This window comes from Channa argus, chromosome 6 (assembly GCF_033026475.1).
Source record: "Channa argus isolate prfri chromosome 6, Channa argus male v1.0, whole genome shotgun sequence".
Lineage (NCBI taxonomy): Eukaryota > Metazoa > Chordata > Actinopteri > Anabantiformes > Channidae > Channa > Channa argus.
In genome coordinates this window covers 29,245,001-29,264,553 of record NC_090202.1, presented here as the reverse complement: position 1 = coordinate 29,264,553, position 19,553 = coordinate 29,245,001, and the positions used below count along the sequence as shown (strand labels likewise).

The 19,553-nt window shown below is 43.1% G+C and overlaps 3 protein-coding genes across 6 annotated transcripts in view; 1 reads left to right on the top strand and 2 right to left on the bottom strand.

Annotated features, from left to right (window-relative positions):
- Positions 1-1,654: 1,654 nt before the first annotated feature.
- mindy4b (MINDY family member 4B) lies at positions 1,655-5,830 on the top strand. 3 transcript variants are annotated; one of them, XM_067506251.1, is made up of 9 exons: positions 1,655-1,878; positions 1,962-2,059; positions 2,766-2,931; positions 3,015-3,080; positions 3,674-3,744; positions 4,181-4,253; positions 4,715-4,891; positions 5,221-5,401; positions 5,487-5,830. In XM_067506251.1, the coding sequence occupies exons 2-9, from the start codon at positions 1,983-1,985 to the stop codon at positions 5,621-5,623; spliced, it is 948 nt and encodes a 315-aa protein (XP_067362352.1). In that variant the 5' UTR covers positions 1,655-1,878; positions 1,962-1,982; the 3' UTR covers positions 5,624-5,830. The 3 variants fall into 3 exon arrangements, with proteins under 3 accessions (XP_067362352.1, XP_067362354.1, XP_067362353.1); XM_067506253.1 differs by lacking the exon at positions 3,015-3,080 and having other exon boundaries at positions 1,656-1,878; positions 2,766-2,847; XM_067506252.1 differs by lacking the exon at positions 3,015-3,080 and having other exon boundaries at positions 1,657-1,878.
- Positions 5,831-6,144: 314 nt separating this feature from the next.
- Positions 6,145-7,733, bottom strand: tsen34 (TSEN34 tRNA splicing endonuclease subunit). Its single transcript, XM_067506260.1, has 4 exons — positions 7,458-7,733; positions 7,249-7,363; positions 6,887-7,162; positions 6,145-6,810 (listed from the first exon to the last, which is right to left on the bottom strand). Exons 1-4 carry the CDS (start codon positions 7,731-7,733, stop codon positions 6,623-6,625), a joined length of 855 nt encoding a protein of 284 aa, XP_067362361.1. The 3' UTR covers positions 6,145-6,622.
- A 1,742-nt stretch (positions 7,734-9,475) lies between these two features.
- The window catches only part of eif2a (eukaryotic translation initiation factor 2A), a 12,933-nt gene continuing 2,855 nt past the window's right edge, over positions 9,476-19,553 (bottom strand). For both annotated transcript variants that reach the window (XM_067506226.1, XM_067506228.1), the window contains exons 3-16: positions 17,445-17,516; positions 17,169-17,287; positions 16,799-16,898; positions 16,534-16,616; positions 16,226-16,299; positions 15,997-16,141; positions 15,709-15,825; positions 15,301-15,457; positions 14,678-14,762; positions 13,785-14,117; positions 13,021-13,134; positions 10,480-10,593; positions 10,330-10,395; positions 9,476-9,897 (exon numbers count right to left, since the gene is read on the bottom strand). In XM_067506226.1, coding sequence (XP_067362327.1) covers positions 9,832-9,897; positions 10,330-10,395; positions 10,480-10,593; positions 13,021-13,134; positions 13,785-14,117; positions 14,678-14,762; positions 15,301-15,457; positions 15,709-15,825; positions 15,997-16,141; positions 16,226-16,299; positions 16,534-16,616; positions 16,799-16,898; positions 17,169-17,287; positions 17,445-17,516 — 1,645 coding nt within the window. In that variant the 3' untranslated portion in view covers positions 9,476-9,831. The remainder of the gene's footprint in view (positions 9,898-10,329; positions 10,396-10,479; positions 10,594-13,020; positions 13,135-13,784; positions 14,118-14,677; positions 14,763-15,300; positions 15,458-15,708; positions 15,826-15,996; positions 16,142-16,225; positions 16,300-16,533; positions 16,617-16,798; positions 16,899-17,168; positions 17,288-17,444; positions 17,517-19,553) is intronic.

The following is a 19,553-nucleotide window of genomic DNA, read 5'->3' as shown; positions in this document are numbered from 1 at the left end:
TAAATAAATCATTATTCTGTGCGTTTAGATGGAGAAGGAGCTGCAGCAGATCCTGGTCCAGATTTCTGAGCTGCAGCGCTGGAGGAAAGCCATCAGTTTCTCAGTCTTTGTGATCACCTGATGTTGACTATTAACAAGCTAATTTCTTCATTAACTGTGTCTCGTCCTGTCTCTGCAGGCTGCAGCAGAACCACAGAATTGTAAGTATCTGTACTGATAAAGTATCACAGCGTCACACACATCCATGGATGTGTGTAGATCTGTCAGTTTATTGAAAACAGCACCAGCATAGGGAGGAGCCTGGACGGGGGCACAGATCTACATCAGTACACATTGATACATGTTCAGACACATTTGTTAATGTAGAGGATAGAACAGTTTCTGTGTGACGATGGTTACTGACCAGTTCACATCTGGTTCAGCTTGGACAAATTGCTCTGCTGTTTCTGATGCTCCGCTGCCCTCAGTTCAGTTTCCAGGACCACACACGGATCCTGTATCAGACTCAGGGTTTGGTTTCTCTGTGCGTCCCCCTGCTGCTGAGCAGCACACAACAATAGTTATGGCAGGTTTTGCAGTACAGCAGCAGTACTGTATAGTATTGTAGAGTAGCACAAGAGCTAGTACTGCTAGTGGTACTGAGTATTTAGTGATGTCAGACTTCATTGAACTGCTTCAACAGGAACCCCAACGTGAATTTTCTCCAGTAAATATTACTACTATTACTGTTACCTGCTAGTAGTATTAATATTGCTAAACTAAAAAACATAAAATGTTGAGTTTGGTGATGTTTGAGATTATTTACTAACTTTAGAATAATACTTGGTTAGATTCTGGTTTAAATAAATCTGTAGGGACACACAAATAAGAAGACATAACAGAGAAATACTTGAATAAAAGATGTCTTAAATAATTTTTCTTGATTTACAGATTATTTTGGTCACATGTAATAATCTGCAGTATTAAACCTTCTATCTGGGCTTTTGATTCACTTTGAACCAGCTGCAGACTCAGATGATCTTGTGTTATTGAACTCAGCAACTGTTAATTCAGTCCCACATTCAGATGATACAGATGTCAAAAACTATGCATTTTAGATCAGAAATACTCACTTTTTTCCGCTGAGCATCATTTGGTGTTAATTTATTTGATTTAACCTGAGAAAAGTTAGTTAGTAAAGATGACAAAGCAGTTGTCACCTGCTGATGTGACCCTCTGCTCCACAGAAGCTGCTGGATGTGGGGAAGGAAGAGGAGCAGGAGGAGGCATCGCCAACCTCCAGAACTCTCTCTCTGCTGTGCTCCATCCCCAGGAGGCTGGTGGTCTCCTTGGCTCTTGGAGGAGCTCTGGTCACCCCTCAGCTGACGGAGGTGATGCCTTTTTCACTGGAATGCTGTGTTTATGTGTTTTAGTCAGGACTAAAGATAAATATATTGTTACTTTAACCTGGTCAGTTTCTGTGGGTCAGTAGAGACTGCAGAAAGCTGCTGTGTTAGGAGGATGTTCCCAGCGAAGAAATCAAATCAATAACAGGGCCAGTCCCTGGGACTGTGCCATGGGACAGGTCCACTGTGTGAAATGTTAATATTTGTAGGTTCAAAGTTAAAGAGCATTGTTAAATGTTGCAAAAAAAACAAAAAACAGAAAGAAATTCAACATAATAAGAGAGGCAGAAAAAAAATACGCCCAGAGGTGACATTGTCTGTAGCCCAGTCGTCAACCTGTCTGACCATGTTTCTGCTGGTTTTTATTTATTAGAGTCTGAGGAGAATTTTGTTTGGTGCAACATTTTATGTCTTTAGCTACGAGTGGAGGAAATCTGTGTTTCAGTTCAGAGAGCCGGACTCTGAGCTGTCCTATGCTGTAAAGACTAACAGGGTGAGAACTGTCAGACCAATTCTACAGGTTACCTGTCTGTTGACTGTTTCATAGTAAATCTGACCTGGTCAGGTGTGTTTCAGGGTGGGGCTGGGCCTATTCAGATGGTCGTCCAGGCTCGTGTCATTAAAAACCTGTTGTTCCTGGATAAGAGCAGCTCCGACACAGAGATTCTGCAAAGGTGAGAACGTTTAACTGTCTGACATGCTCAGAGAAGACAATACTTCCCCTTGAGAATAACAGAAGGTCAAACGATGGAAAGATACCTGAAATATGATAGTTTGGACCATAAGACACAAGCTCAGAGCTGAGGTGTCATCAAAAATCTAGTAACTGCAAACAGCACACCTAGGTTTACTCTGCTGTTGTTACTACAGCTGTCCACCTGTCTTTCAGGGAATAGAAGGTTGACCACCATCTGATTTTTAGATTTTCCCAGGTCAACATGGAAGCAGACTTTGGCCCAATCCGATTCATCAATTTGCTCTCAGTTGGACCACACTTACAGACCCTGTGTATCATTGGTAGTTGACATCATTTGTTGGTTAGTAGTTCTAGTGCTGAGGGACAACTTTTGCTAAATAAAAGGTTTACAATGTGTTGATGCCATGGTCATTTGAGGTCTTTTCTAGTCATGTTTCACCAACATCTATGGAGCTTTACCACTTTGCCCATTAAACCCTAACCTCATGTCAGTGCAGAAAGTGCAGGGTTGTGAACACAGGGTGTCTTAGGACTGGGTGCTAAACTGTGGCTTCATAACTTTAGATGATCTAACTAAACAGTCTCATTTGTGTTTTGTCCTCCTTTGTCTCGTCACCTTTTGGTGGGAGTCACCTTGGACTGCAGTAATAAGCTGTTTTCTGGTGTTTTGTCCACCTTTACAGTTTCAGCCAGGTGGGACAGTGGGATCAGGAGAAGGCATTAGCAGCAGCATTGTCCGACAGCCTGTGGTCGGCCGGACAAGAGGTCAGTGCCACCATTACCCTAGTAGCCGAAGACTACTGTATCACTCCTCAGCTGGACTACAAACTGGACGACTTCACAGAGAAGGTACTGGACAGGAGGACACAGGACTGAAATTGTCTCACAGCTGTCTTCAGCACATGAGCTCTGTCGCGCTTTGTGTCTTTAAGCTCCAGCTGTTCACATTTACCAAGAAAGAAGATGTCACGAAGTTCATCCTTGAGCATGTACAGTGTGTGAGGGAGGTTCTTGATCACATATATCATCAAACAGTGTTTCTATTTCTGTTTTCACATTCTTATTAATTTTTAAATGCATCAGTTCACATTTTTGTCACAGTTGGGCAGTTACAGGTTGTGTAATAACTCCTGGTCAAAGCTCAACGGTCTCTGGCTCGTGCCTTCAAGGTTCGCCACAGCAGAATATTATGCATAAGTTTTAACACTGGGTGCCCTTCCTGCCAAAACCTTCCTATTTTGTCTGGGCTCAGGACCGGCACCAAGGTGGCCATTGGCTGGTGGTGGGATTCAAACCCGCAGCCTTCTGGATCCCAACCAAATGCGCTACCACTGATCCACCAGGCCCCCCTGTGTAATAACTCCTCGTAATGTATGGAACATATTAGAGACACTGAAAGATCACAGAAATGCCGAACGACCAAAGACCAAATCCCTCTGTTCCTGGACCCAGACTAATGAGAAACAATCGATTTATATTAAACTTATACAGTTTTATTCATTAACATCTCAACTTGTGTCTAAGGACTTCATTTGAGACTACACAATTAAAGATTTATTAAAGTCTGTGATGAAGATTTGTTTTCTTGTAGTTTACAGATGAGGGCAGTCATGGAGTCATCCTGTTCCTGTACAGCCTCATCTGCTCCCGAACAATTGACAGGTAAAAGAACAACAACCTTTATTGTCACTGAGCATATATACATATCACACATACATGTTACAACTCCCAGACTTGATAGTAGTCTGATCTCTGTCTGCAAGGTTTTTACTCAGTAAAAGGCTGAAAGGGGATGGTAGCGACCTCTGCAGGGTAAATTATATTCTGCAGTGTTAGGTGCTGCCTATGAGGCTTTAACAAATTATGTCCAACAACAACAATTTAGTTTATTGATAAGATAGAAAAACTGTACACAGGTCAATAACATCTTAACCAGGAGGAACTAGGAACTCAAACTGCTGACCCTGTAATTTGATATGACCCAAACTGATGCTGTGTTGCTGTAAAGCAGTGGAGCTCTACTAATCTGAAACTGTCAAAGTACAGAAACTACCAACCAAAACATATAGAGACACAGGTGTCATTCTGTCCCTCGCAGGGTGAAGGAGGACCTGGACTCCACCACCTCCCACCTGCTGCACCTCAGTTTGGGCAACTTTGTCTGTCATCAGGTAAGAAGCTTATCTGACTTTCTTTGGTTGTCCTTCTGTGGTAAGAAGTCATCAGGTGTTTGTGTAGTGTTACACTGTGAACTGAGATTTCACTTTATTAGGAAAACCTGTCTAAAACCAAAATCAGTCTGATCTAGTTTTCCTGCAGTAAACCCTGCCTCGGTTTAATAGAGAGGAGCTGGTTATACATTAACCATAGGGAAAAATGGAGGGAAACCGCACAAGTGGACATTGATCAGACAAAAGCAGGAAACATAACCTAGTCCTGCTCAACAGCAGCACAGTCTCCAGGTGAATCTACTCTAAAACCATTTTTCCCCAGAAGTCTAAAAGGGAGCACAAGTTAGACGGAAGGAGTTTACCTCTGGGATAAAACCATTGGTACATTGCTGGTTCTGAGGAGCAGGTGCTTGTGAATTTGTGGTCCATGGTTTACACAATTCCTGATTTTGCCTTTGCAGGCTTTGCTGAACCTCCTGCTAACAGGCAGAGCCAGTCCTCACGTCTTTAATGGGACCCTGTTCTCGGAGAAGGATGGTCGAACTGGGGAGCACCCCCTGCAGGGCGTCCTGTCTCGAAGTGATGTGGGGTATCTGCACTGGAGCCAAGAGCAGATGGAGAGGGACACACTGCCACAGGTAGACACATTACTTTTACCTGTGACACTGTGATCACACATGCAGGCAGAGAACCAGTAGCTGGGCTCGGCCCCCGACTGGACATTCGCTTTCTGGCGGATCTGATACACACAGAGGGATCATACACATGGTTTCCTGCAGAAATCCCAGAAGCAGGTTTCCAGGTCCTGGGCCCTGGCAGCTAGCCTTTTTTGTTAGTTTCCATCTGCTTCCTAAACAGCTTTCCTCATGTTAAAGAAAGTATTTGGATGAGTGGTACAAGGATAGGCTGCCACGACCCAAATGTTGGTACTAGTTGGCCTTTAACCTCTTCCACACTTTGTCTGCAGGTGGGCAGCATGCTGAAGACCCCCAGGTTTCCAATCTGGCTCTGCTGTATAAACAGATCCTACTCGATTCTGTTCAGCATGAAGCGTTCGCTGCTGTCCGACTGGAGGAAGGAGCAGCTGTTCCACCTATACTACTACAATGGGCAGAGCTCCCAGAAAACCACAGCCAGACTGACCGTTGGTAAGAACCACAGTCATAATGGATGAGGTCTGTACAGGGTCCTGCGCATATCTCATAAACTGTTTGTTTGCTGGTTGTTGTACAGATACACAGTCCCACCACTGTGAGGCCTTAGCCAGAAACTCCAATGAGGATCCAGAGAAAGGCTCTCTTGAAATGACCATTAGGACCAAGTGGGACGGAGCCACTGTAGACTGGAACAGCACATCCCCTTTCTACTAAACATCTGTGGAGAACTCTGGAGGTTCTTCTGAATCTGACAGAGCTGTCACTAGTCACTTCAGATACACCTGTTAAATCTAATGCAAACCCATAGAGCAGCTCTGTACTGAATTCTGCTTTTACAAGGTCAGAATTTCTCAGTATTTACCTGCTGTGTTGGATTGGATAAGATCGTACAGGTGGACCTAATAAAGTGACCAGCGAGTATATGAGGATGTTTTCTTCTAATCCTTGTTCAGACCCATGAATTTGTTTAAGTCCCTAAGAGTTACAACTTACCTTCTCTATCTGTGCTCCGTGAGGTTGAAACTCTGATTTTTGCTCTAAATCAGACAACTTCAACCTCAAACACTCTCCTGATTCTTTGTCACACTGAAGAGAGTTTTTAGTTTTTGTCTGTATTTACAGGTTAGTTTTAATTAAATACTGAGTAAAGTTTGGTTCATGTCTGGATCAGCAGCACAGGCTAACAGGACTTTATTCCAAACTACAGCAGAATCAAACAGCACAGAGATTCTTAGTTACATTAAGCCTGTGGTTTATTACAGGAAAAACTAAAAGGAACACATTCAAATCATCACGTTTGACTTATTGTTTACTTCAACTGTGATAAGAAATCCACCTTTCATGTGATTATTTCACTGAATTTTCTCTATCGTGAGTACTTGTATCTGTACTTGATTTCTACGACAAGTACTCTAATGCATGTACTTGTACTTACAGATTTCACATTAACTAGTAATCTTCTTCTGCAGTGCCTAAAACCAGAATGGGATCTGGTCTCAGAAAGTCATTAGGAGAATGCTTGAAAACTCTTCTCCATCTGCATTATAATGATTACACAGTCTGACTCTCAGTCAACCAGTATTCCCAGTGTAACCAGCTGGGGATGCAAAGAAAGTGGCCACAGTCAGATTCAAACCTGGTGCCTGAGGACCAGCATGGGTCCTGGAATAACAGGACCCTGTGACCGGACTGTCTCATGCAGTGTCCTACACTTTAAGCCATCCCGCTCCACTGCAGTGATGTGTACGTCACAGCTCCTTCTGTCCCCGGCGAGCAGAGCAGGACGGTCTTCTTGACGTTTGATCCCAGACGCGCCACAGCAAGGATGTCCAGCAAACAGATAGACTCATCCTCAGAGAGACAGATGGCGATGAAGTGAGCGTGGAAACGCAGAGGATCACCTGGAGACAGACACAGAGTCAGAAACGTCTCACAGACAATTTCCAGAACAACAATGTCCAAATCTGAAACCCGGACCTGGGTAGATCAGGAAGTCTCCTCCAAACTTCCCTGCTGATGTTAGGTAGAAGCCCCGTCCCCTCAGGTCTCTGAACACCTGGTACCTGACATTACATTGCGGCCTGTCCTGCTCTCTGATTGGCCAGTCAGCCTGCAAGAAGGCCCTAGCCTCGGGGCAGTAAGTTAGCCCCGCCCGGGCCGTGCTTAGCTGCACAGCCAATGCCGACCAAGGAAAAGTGAAACTCTGGTCTAGGGCCTCCAGGCGACCCCGCAGGGCCACATCAGACTCTGCACCTGAGAGGATCAGGACCAGGACTGTAGTTAGTTATGTCAGACCACAGCTAGACTCAGGTGAAACATCAACATCATAACGTTCTCACCTGATGAGGTCATTGCTTGGAGCAGCGCTGACTTCCTGTCCTCCAGAGCAAGGATGCTTTGCTCCTCATAACATCTCTGCTGCTCCTCCTCATATTGCTCCACCTCTCCTATATCCTGTCAACACCAGCAACAAAACTAATGGACCCTCCCTTATACTGTTCACAACAAATCAAACAGCTGGTTAACAAAACACTCACTGACAACTAACCTGGTTAGCGGCTGGTGAAGCAGCGGCTGCGCGGTGTTCACTCAACAGCCTTTCCTCCTCTGGCAGTAATAGCAGTGGTCGCCCCATACGTCCGTTCTGTCGAGGACTCCGGGACAGGGAACCCAGCAGAGCCCCCACCAGGCCACGAGACCGGACCATCCTCAAGTCCTGAACCCTCCACAGCAAAGGGGCTGAGTCACAGAGACTAACACCTACAGCAGGAGACGAGTCCTCATCGCAAGTCTGGCGCTCGTCTCTACATGGAGACGCCTCCATCAGCAGGACCAGTTCGAGGAACTCCAAAACTAGAACGAAGACTGGATCGCTAAGCAAGTACTGGACATTCTATCGATTCTGATTGCTCCAAAACTTGATCTAATGAAAACTGAACGGTTTTAATAAAGTGTCTTAGTGAATTCGTCCCGTCTTATTCAGTCTGAGATTTAAACAGTCTCCCTGTAAAGAGAAGGTGGTGAGATGTGGAGCGACAACTTAACCGACACATTACAGGACAAAGTCGTTCTGATAGATTCAAAATTTGTTATGACCCCCTGTGCGTTCATGTCCATGTTAGCTTACGCTGTTGCAAATCCACGTGCTTCCCGTGCCGCTCCGCTTCCCGACCTGCCGTAAAACCGCACGTTCTGTAGTTTTTCCAGCTTTGTCGACACTACGACGCAGAAACTACAAACAGCTCGTTCATCATCTTCCGGTCAGAGAAACAAATTGACAGGCGGCGTCCTGCGACCAGATTAATAATTCTCACCAGGAGGTAACGACGACGGGGCTTCGTAGTCACTATAGGCAGACAGACACCGCCCCACTCAGTTTAACCACCGAGCAAAACGAAAAACTAACACATGCGGTATCAGCAACCAATAGGAGCGCAAAATACTTTGATTGATAGAGGAGTTAACCAATGACAGGACGTGACATTTTCTGAGTCAGAGTGGGTGTAACATGTTTCTATTGCGTTCAAAGCACATTTTAAAAATGGACATAACAAACTGGTCTAGTGTTTAATGTTTAAAAATACAATTACACTAAATGTTTAAAACCAAAAATATAAACAAATCTAAGAACAATAATTTCTCTCTTTGTTGTCTGTTGTTGGCTTTCTAAACGACCTGTGAAAAAAAATTGATTTAGGAGCTTTCATCGTCATTAAATGCTGAGGACCATCTGCTTATGAAAACCATCACATGTGGTTAACACAAATTGAAATTCTGCTTGTTGAATTGAACAGATTTTTAATAACTGATCTCATTAAAACGTTACTATGGCACAAACACGATCGCAGAGATTTCTACGTTTTTCTCATCCTTGTTCATTTTTATTTAGCACAGAACCCAATGGAGTCTTCAGCAGCTTCCCTATGGGAAACAACTCTGAAAAAATTGCTTTTTGTGACTCTTTTTACATGGAGCCATGTTTTTGATTTCTTAAAAAAGGTTTTAATTTTGGATATTTGAGTGAAGAATTGACATTAAATGTACAATAGTACATTAGTGCATTATTGCTAAAGGTTTTTCCTTTATCTGACTGGAGGGCCAAGGACAGTGGAGCTTGTACCAAATCTAAAACCCACTAAGGCAAATCTGTGACTTGTGCATCAGGCTGCAGAAGTACAACTTGTTTTGAAAAATACTGCAAGTGTTTGTCACTCCCTTTTCATCAGGGCTCACACAGACATGAGGCCAACTTTGGTGCCCACAGAGCGGTCAGTGCTTAGACTGTCCACTGAGTTCAACAACTCTGTTCTAGCCTTTGGCCAAACTCAAATTATTTAGTTGAATTTTGGGATGCTTTATTATTTCTTTCATATTGACAAATGTTTTACCAACATTTCAGTCCAGCCTGACTCAAACAGTCTTCCACTGACATGTTCTGCTGTGTCCCAGTAGATCTGGGTAAAATGGACTTTCTGTTCTTTTTCTGCAACATTTTTTAATCCAAATCCCAGGAGCCAGAGAACCTCCACATAATCTGGACTGAGTATCTTGAGGTATAAATCACACTGACTGAGAAGGGATTTTATTAGTTTGAGCCTCTGAACCGAGCTTTTTATTCTTAAAGGAACACCATCAGAGGCTTCAGCATCTGTACAGATGTTGCACAGCAACAGGGTGAATGGACACGCACGCGTGCGCACGCACGCACACAAACTTCTTCCCACATTTCCCAGAATTCCTTTGTCCCCTGCTCACTGGTTTCCACCTGTTCCCTCAGGTGAAGAAAAGTTAAAAAAAAAAAACAGATGCAGCTTCAGTTTTCAAGTGCAGCACACCCCGACCCCCATTCATGCCAAGTGTTCTGTGAGACAGCGATACAATATGGGATTTGTAGGCATGTCGTGGAGCTCCTGAAGCACCCCCTACTGTCCGATTTGGAGCGCCTGCAGCTCTTTCAGCAGCTGATCCTCCTTCTGGATTTTCTCCAGCTGCAGGACACAAGAGTTCAGGTCAGTCCAGGAGAAATCATTCAGGTTTTATTAATAATTTGTAAATAATGTGGAGGAAACTATTTTTATTTTACTGTTTCTTGTTACACTGTTATTATAAAAAAACATTTCAAACAGGATTTTAACTTCTTTAATTTACCTTTCCAATGTGAGCTACTCTATGTTTGCATAGCTGCATTTGTTATATATCAAATTTGTGTTTTTATCACAGACTAGAAAAATGGTCATACATGCAAAAATACATTTTAGAATCTATCTGAAGTAAATGTACGAAAGTATTACCATTTCGACTTCATAATATAATATTGTAGTTTGGACTTGACAAAGATTCAGGAGTTAATCATGTTTTTTTATATGAATTTATTACTATTAACAAAAGGTACAGTGGCCACTAATGATGTCAGAGCTCACCTGGTTCTTCTCCAGGACTTTTCCTGATGCCTGCTGGTCCTTCAGCCCCTCAATGGCTTTGAGTTTCTAAAACACATCAGAGACACTGTAACAAAAAGGACTCCCCCGACAATGAGCAGCTCCTACAGAAGTAGGAGCATCTGTTTTTACCTTCTTTAAATTCTTGATCTTCTTATCTGTGTCCGGGTCGTTGCTACTCAGCTCTGATTGGCTGTTGGAGACAGTGACCAGGTCTGAGTGGGGCTCAGGTTCAGACTTGGCCTCCTGCAGTACCAAAAAGTTTCATCAGCATGAGATAAAGGACTTAGGACAAATAATCTACAAATAGCCTCTTATAAATGGACATGTGACTCTCAGCTGGGAGGAGAATTTCTTAGTGGATGGCACCGAAGGTAACTATTATGAGGAACAAAACTTTACATACATTCATATCTAACAAGTTTGGATTTCCAGTATAAGGTATTTTGGAAAGTGAATGAAATTTTTACTCTCATAATTCTGATTTACAAAAAATATTTATAACTGTCTTAGTTGTTAATTAGAAATTGCAGATTCACTGTGACTTTTCATAACATGTAGAATGTAATTTACTGTTTCTAAATCGTTATACTAGGGTTCGGAATTATGTATTGTCAACACCTTTTCTTTAATGAGCATAAAAGGAAAAGCTGATGGATGATTGAGACAAAATTTCCTTCAAATCAAAGCCAGCCAAGGGTTTCCAAGTTTTATTTTTTGTTTTATGTAGTATGTATTGTGTATTGTAAACTGTACTGTATTGTGTGTTGTGTACTGTGTATTGATGATGTCATTAGTGACACCGTATAGATTTGATACTTTGCCTGTGATGGTTCCTTTTGTAGTTTACTTTTTAATTTTGTTGTGAAGTTGTCAAGGGAACAATGCAATGCATGGGTTTGTGGCAAGAGAGGCAGTTTAGCTCAACTACTGAAAGGTGCAGATGTGATACGGTAGCTGGAGCAGAGAAACTGAATGGAGCGTCAGATTCGTCAGTTTCGAGTAAGATCGCCTGTACACAAGTATATTTTGATGAGTTCAGAGAACCTGTCCTGACCCGTCTATACCACACAGTACTGAATATTTAGGGTCAGCTTGTGATATATTAGGATCAGGATAACTTGCCCACAATTTAAAACTAGCCATTGTGCTTAGGATATACTGTAAGAAAATAATAAATATTACTGGTGTGTCATTAGTGTTTTAAAACATTAGAACCACTAAATAAAAACCACTAAGTGGTCTGATAATATAAACGTACATAGTAAGATATTTACAGTATATCTGTTTGATAAATGAGACGATCAGTGATAGCAAGACGCAGTGATTACGTCCGGACTATTAGTGATTTTTTTACTGCAGAACACAAAGTCTTGTTAGCGTAAAAACCATAGTGAGTGCAAACTTGGAGAGTCAGCAAACTTTTACTTTACAAGACGCTGCTGCATCTCTGATTTGTGTTTCACCATGTTGTTTTTACTTCTTCACTGCCAGTTACAACTGTATTTCATCTGACTGTCTCCAGTCAGAATGAAACCAGGAGCAAAATTGTAGACCTGCACACGGCTGGGAAGAGTGAATCTACAATAGGCAAGCAGATTGGTGTGAATAAATCAACTGTGGGAGCATTTATTAGAAAATGGAAGACATACAAGGTCATTGATAATCTCCCTTGATCTGGGGCTCCAAGCAACAATGCTGAGTTGCATCCCAAGAACTCCATACCCACTGTGAAGCATGGGGGTGGAAACATCATGCTTTGGGGCTGTTTTTCTGCAAAGGGCACTGATCCGTTTTGAGGAAAGAATGAAAGGGGCCATGTATCATGAGATTTTGAGCAAAAACCTTCCATCAGCGAGAGCACTGAAGATGAGACGTGGCTGGGTCTTCCAGCATGACAATGATCCCAAACACACCACCTGGGCAACGAAGTAGTGGCTCCGTAAGAAGCATTTAAAGGTCCTGGAGTGGGCTAGCCAGTCTCCAGACCTCAACCCTATAGAAAATATGTGGAGGGAGTTGAAAGCCTGTGATGCCCAGCGACAGCCCTAAAACACACACTGCTCTAGAGGAGATCTGCATGGAAGAATGGGCCAAAATACCAGCTACAGTGTGTGCAAAGGTGAAGACCTACAGGAAACGTTTGACCTCTGTCATTGTCAACAAAGGTTATATTACAAAGTACTGAGTTGAACTTTTGTTATTGACCAAATACTTATTTTACGCAGGAATTTATAAATAAATTCTTTAAAAATCCTACAATGGGATTTCCTGGGTTTTTTTCCCAACATTCTCCTTCTCACAGTTGCAGTGTACCTATGACGAAAATTACAGACCTCTGTAATAAATTTAAGCACGAGAAGTTGCACAATCGGTGGCTGACTAAATACTTTTTTGCCCCATTATATGTCTAAAAACCTGAATCAACTTAGTTTTACTTTGGGTCAGTTGAATGCTTAAGAAAAGATTGATACTTGGTGGCACTGAATCGATAACATTTCACACAAGATATGAATTGTCCCAGTCCCAATGAATATGTCGGAAAATTAAATGTAAAAGTCTTTTTTTTTTTTTTAAAGACTTGTTGATGGCTGCAAACATGTTATCAAACCTGACCTTTAATTTTGCATCTGCTCTAAGAAAGACAAATCTGAAGTTACCGGGTCAATTCACCTGTTTAGCAGCTTTCTTTGCTTCCCGCTTCTTCTGATTCTTCAGGGCTGTTTTAGACATAATCCTCTCCCCAGAAACACCAGGACGCATGTTCTGAGGAGGTTCGTCCTCATGCTGACAGACGGTGAGACACAAAGTGAGACTGACAGGATGGTAAGAGTATAACGTGGTGTCACATATTTGTAATATTCCAGTTCAGCAGCAGTTCAGCTGCTGGATTGTTAAACCTCAGCACAAAGAAATATATTCCCACAATTTTTGATATCTTTTTACCCCCTTTCCCAGCCCAAGTAAAATGCTAAACTAAATCTCTTAAAGCTTAACTTAAGCCACAATCTGGTCTACTCCACCCAGACCACCCTCTCCCTGTTCTGCTATGAACCTCTACCCTCTGCTACGTGCCAAAACACTCTACACAGCTCTTCAGGTTTTAGTCATTATTAAATAAGCACTTACTAAATCATCGAACTGCTCTGACTGGTGGAGCCTCTCTAAAAAACATTTAGCAATGAGTATCTCTGCACTGCTGCCAGAACTGTTCTGTGACGCATCACAGGAGACTTTCGAGGGCACCGCTCCGCAGTAAGATACAATGTTAAATATATTTATACTAAATAAATATTTTTAAAAAGTTACGTACTGTATCTTTAAATAATTTCCACAGAATAATAAATCCTTTTGTATCAAATGAGCTGCACTAACTATGTGGTCTAGGTGAATGAAGGTGAGCTCAGTAGAAAACAAGTTCAGCTGTGTTGACTCACCAGTTTGGTGCTGGGCGTAGCAGGTAGGTGTCGCAGTGCAGGTGGGCGGTAGGCCTGTGTGGTTGGGGCCTGTGTGGTTCCCAGCCCACTGGGTGCTGCCTGGTACATGATGGCCCGTTCAGGGAAGCTGCCTTCTGGAAATGACTGCCAGCGAACCTCCCACAGCTCTGAACCTGCTGCCACGTCCCACTTATGCAGCACAGAGCCAGTGTAGTGCCAGATCTTGTAGCCGTTACCGACCCGCAGTCGAGGAGAACAGGTAGCTGTGACCACGTGTTCACCATCAGGGCACCAGGAGAAATGCGTGGCATCTGGAGCCTGAGGTTTGGACACCTGAAGGGACACACAGGTGAGACTGACTACAGAACCAAGAGGTCTGGTTTCCCCACTGCAACCCCAGTCTATAAACATATGATCATATACAGTCAGGTCCATCCAAGCAGCTTCTTCGGTCTGAAGAAATAATTAGGTCTCTAAGCTATTTTACCTCAGACTGAAGAAGCTGCTTTGATGAGTAGTGAAAATTTCTAACCCAGAATAAAAACGTCTAGTTAACATTTATATTTAGTCATTTAGCAGATGCTTTTATCCAGAGCGACTTACAAGTGAGTTACAAGGCAGCAAAAATGTAAGTCAAGGAGAAAACACCCAAGCAAAGTCCTATCAGAAAACAGTTTACATTTTATTAGATGCAAGTGCAAGAAAGAGCTTTTACTCTGAACAATGTTTTGAGCTCCCAATTCAGAAACTGGACTAAAATTCATATGTCAAATACTGCATTTGCGTATTCTCTCGTGTTTTGGAGTACTAGTGGCCCTTCCTGCTCCTGAGTGTGTGCATGTTTGTTACTACTCGAGAATTTCACACTGTGCAATGCTGTCATTAATTCTCACCTGTTTATATTTCTTCACATCCCAGACCTCCATCTGACCACGCAAGTTCCCGAAGCCAGCCAGGACCAGGATGTGGCCCTGAGGACTGCACGCAGGAAAAACAACAGGCTATTATCCATTAGGAGTGTCTAAGATTCTAATTACTAAGACAACGGTCAAGAATATTTACCTTTAGATTACCTGTGACTGTGCAAATGTAGTGAAATCCACTAGTTACAATGGGCAGGGTCAACCACATTGACCTTAAATAATCTAATTATGTTGAAAACCACCTGCTATCACAATAATTTATCAGCCCTAGCATGATTAAAGACACATTATTTTGTAAATAATTCTTTACAGACATGTACTTCACTAGAAAATGCATTGAAAAGATAAGAGTACAAGTGTATTTTCAGTTTGTAGTTTGAACACTTTATCTATAGCCTATCACCATTTGTACATGAGTGTGATTATGTGAAGAACTGATGGTGCTGTAGTAACAACTGAACATGTCAGTTTGTCCTGTCTGACAAAACAAACTCACGGGAAACCATTTTCCTCCCAGAAGCATTGCGTGCACTTCAAGTGCTTCACTGAGGATAAGGATGGATGCAAGAAACACAGGACAGATGTGTTTTCACCTGTAGTACGCAGCATTTCGTGGTCCGGTTCCAAAGTCAAACACTGGGTCACACTTGAGGTTAAAGATGGTGGCTTTGGCTGGCATGAAGCCATAAACCACACAGAACTCGGCAGAGTTCGGACTCCATGCCACATCGTAGATCGGCCCGGTCTTCGCTGTGTCAACATAGAAGAGTTTGTCAACTCAGAGAAAGAGTCCTTGAGAGTTTACAACAAGTGTCGATTGGTTTCTAGATGAGTAACACATTCCTGAGATTTTGCATGCCTTAAAACAGATGCTTCATCTAGGTTACCAATAAATACGTTAACCAAATTTTAAAAAAAGGCTCCAGTGGTAACACCTGCCCCCCAGTGTAATCTGACACTGGCTCCTCACAAATCCCAGTTGTAGGCCTGACTGTACTCACGCAGCTGAACCAGAGCAGTCTCTCCATTAACAGCCAGGTAATGCAGCGTCTGTTCGCCATAATAAGAAGCTCCGGTCTTATCAACTTCAGTGCTCGCTGTCACTAGAACGGCTGAGGCTGTGAGAGAGAGTGACAGAGGGAGAGAGAGCGAGAGAGCGAGAGAGCGAGAGAGAGAGAGAGAGAGAGAGAGAGAGAGAGAGAGAGAGATGGGGGTTTAAGGAAGCGTGTGATTTAGATTCTGGTTTGGACTACAGTTCTTTAAACTCCTGAACAGCTCAACTCTTTAACCTTTCTTGTTCCACTGCATTGTGACTCTGTCGGCCTTGAAGAAGCTCTTGTTGGCAAGTGCAGCACTTACACCTCCCAGCACCGGGTACTGATAGAGGCGAACAAAAGATGGGGCTCCTTTACTGCCTGGGACGTAAGCTGCTACCTATAGGGACAAACAGGACAGGTAAAACCAGGGTCAGTGTTTGATTCCCCTTCCCCCATACTGTTTAAGCTAGTGGTTCCTCACCTTGCTGGGCTGACTCCCAGGTGACAATGCAAAGTCTGACACTTTCTGCATGTGGAGCTTGTTAGCGAGGGTGTCTGGAAACAGAAGCTGTTGTCAGTTGTTTCTTTGGTGGATTCTAACTATGGATTCAAGAATCTGATATGAGTAAACAATCTATAAATGCTACAAAGGTTCTAGAGAACCATTTAAATTATAGATGTTGGCCTTCTGGCCATAAACTAAGTTCTTTAATACTGAGTATCTGCTTATCCAGATCTGACCCAGAGGTCAGGGAGCTGTTTGCTGTCTGGTTCAATCTGGTTTCTTACTGAAGTTGTTGTTCTCAAAGAAATGCAGCTCATTGTTGACACTCCTCACACAGATCTTCTCATCTTCAGACCAGCTGGGACACCTGCACACAGTCAGACACCTACTACATGAGATGACCATAACAAAACCTTTGGTTTTCTTGTCATCATGTGTACAGTGGCTTGTTTGTAGTTAATAATACAAAAGAAACGAAGCAAAACTGCACATTACACATTTCTACAACTCCGCATACTGACAGTGGAAGCAAAAAGTGATGAGACTGACCAGGACTCGACCTTCTTCTGATACAAAGCTTTGATCTGCTGACTGCTCTGCAGGTCCCACAGCTGCAGATTGGGTTCCCCCTGAGGACTGTCCTGGCTCTCTGCAACACACACAGCCATAATTTATCTGTGTACCTGTGACCACAGGAACATTTTTTTTGTCTCTTTTCGTGTTTTTTAACATCACAGTCAGTGTGTTTACATGTGAACCAGTAATATGTTATCAGGTCAGATTATAATCAGGTTTGGGAGTATCCTGGTATCATGACCCTCATGTTCTAGGTAAATGCCAGGGCATAAACACACCCAGCGTCCTCTCATCTACTATCGTCCTGTTTTTTCACATCTCGTGTTTGATCATTGTCTCTTACTGGTGTACGGCTGCCAGGTGACCAGGATGTTGTTGAGAGGAGAAAACTCCAGCAGAGTTGCCTTTGGGAGGTCAAAGGTTGCAACCATGGAGCCGTCTGAACACTTCACCACAGAGACACTAAAGGACAGCGAGAGAGAAAGGACAGTTTAGATTCAAACGACTGGTGAAGTCTCTGCTGCTTCATAGAATTGAACAGATCTAGCATGAATCAGTTCTCCGACTCCTATATTTGCATGTATGTTTGTATTTGTAATACATATATATGTGATTTTACCTCTGTCCATTACACCATGTGAACAATGTTCCATCTCTGCTGAAGGTGAAACACCTGCTGATACGAGAGTCTCTGACACACAGGAAACATAATGAATGAAGATGATTTTGTGATAAGGACGAGGATGAGGAGGTATGAAACACTTCAATACTCCAGTAACAACCTGATGTGTTGCAGCAAAGTTTACATTTACATTTACTCAAATGGCAGACGTTAGATTCACGTTGTGAATAAATTAGTCCACCTTAAATTTTAGTACAACTCTGAGCATTACCCACAATATTATGGTTTCTAATGCTCAACATTTAATGTACTGATAACTGGATCTTCAAGCACTTTCAAAAATTTTAATGAATTACAACCGGATAATACAAATCTTTCTCTGAACTTGGAGAAAAAAATAGCGGTGATGCCTACAGCCTCTGAGCTCTGGCAGCCCCACATCAGAATACCTACATAACAATCATATAATACAGTACAGAGGTGAAGTATGCTCAACATTTTGTCTTCTTATTCTTTTCTTTTCGGCTGTTCCCTTTCAGGGGTCGCCACAGCGAATCATGTGCCTCCATCTAACTCTATCCTCTGCATCCTCTTCAGTCACACCAACTAACTTCATGTCCTCCCTCACTACATCCATAAATCTCCTCTTTGGTCTTCCTCTAGACCTCCTGCCTGGCAGCTCCAACCTCAGCATCCTTCTACCGATATATTCACAATGTCTTCTCTGAACATGTCCAAACCACCTCAATCTGGCCTCTCTGACTTTATCTCCAAAACATCTAACATGAGCTGTCCCTCTGTACTCATTCCTGATCCTGTCCATCCTCGTCACTCCCAAAGAGAACCTCAACATCTTAAACTCTGCTACCTCCAGCTCTGCCTCCTGTCTTTTCTTCAGTGCCACTGTCTCTAAGCCGAACAACATCGCTGGTCTCACCACTGTCTTGAACACCTTTCCTTTCATTCTTGCCGATACTCTTTTATCACACAACACACCTGACACTTTTGTCCACTCGTTCCAACCTGCCTGCACTCGACTCTTTACCTCTTCACCTCTTTTCCACACTCTCCGTTGCTCTGAACCGTTGACCCTAAGTACTTAAAGTCCTGCACTTTCATCACCTCTGCTCCCTGTAACCTCACTGTTCCACCTGGGTCCCTCTCATTGACACACATGTATTCTGTCTTGCTGCAGCTAAGCTTCATTCCTCTGTTTTCCAGAGCAGACCTCCACCTCTCTAGATTTTCCTCCACCTGCTCTCTGCTCTCGCTACAAATCACAATGTCATCCGCAAACATCATAGTCCATGGAGATTCTTGTCTAACCTCATCTGTCAGCCTGTACATCACCAGAGCAAACAAGAAGGGGCTCAGAGCCGATCCTTGATGCAGACCCACCTCCACCTTGAACTCCTCTGTCACACCTACAGCACACCTCACCACAGTCTTACTGCTCTCATACATGTCCTGCACCACTCTAACATACTTCTCTGCCGCTCCAGATTTCCTCATACAATACCACAGCTCCTCTCTCGGCACCCTGTCATACCCTTTCTCTAAATCTACGAAGACACAATGCAACTCCCTATGACCCTCTCTGTACTTCTCCATCAGCATCCTCAAAGCAAATACTGCATCTGTTGTACTCTTTCTAGGCATGAAACCATATTGCTGCTCACAAATGTTCACCTCTGTCCTTAGCCGAGCTTCCACTACTCTTTCCCACAACTTCATTGTGTGACTCATCAGCTTTATTCCTCTGTAGTTGCCACAGCTCTGCACATCTCCTTCACTTCATTCCTACTAATCTTTGCTACTTCCTGCTCCACACCAGTCACCTCTTCTACTCTTCGTTCCCTTTCACTTTCCTCATTCATCAACTCTTCAAAGTACACCTTCCATCTTCCCATCACACTCCTGGCACCTGTCAATACATTTCCATCCTTATCTTTAATCACCCTAACCTGCTGCACATCCTTCCCATCTCTATCTCTTTGTCTGGCCAACCTGTACAAATCCACCTCTCCCTCTTTAGTGTCCAACCTAGCATACAAGTCCTCATATGCTCTTTGTTTGGCCTTTGCCACCTCTACCTTCACCTTACAC

Bases quoted from the DNA above. Each gene is read 5' to 3' on its own strand.
- mindy4b (XM_067506251.1), top strand. From the start codon at position 1,983: ATGGTCGTCCAGGCTCGTGTCATTAAAAACCTGTTGTTCCTGGATAAG. The intron at 3,745-4,180 runs GTAAAAGAACAA...TGTCCCTCGCAG, and splicing joins TGCTCCCGAACAATTGACAG to GGTGAAGGAGGACCTGGACT. The intron at 4,892-5,220 runs GTAGACACATTA...CTTTGTCTGCAG, and splicing joins AGAGGGACACACTGCCACAG to GTGGGCAGCATGCTGAAGAC.
- tsen34 (XM_067506260.1), bottom strand. From the start codon at position 7,733: ATGGAGGCGTCTCCATGTAGAGACGAGCGCCAGACTTGCGATGAGGAC. The intron at 7,163-7,248 runs GTGAGAACGTTA...TGATCCTCTCAG, and splicing joins CCAAGCAATGACCTCATCAG to GTGCAGAGTCTGATGTGGCC. The intron at 6,811-6,886 runs GTCCGGGTTTCA...GTCTGTCTCCAG, and splicing joins AGACTTCCTGATCTACCCAG to GTGATCCTCTGCGTTTCCAC.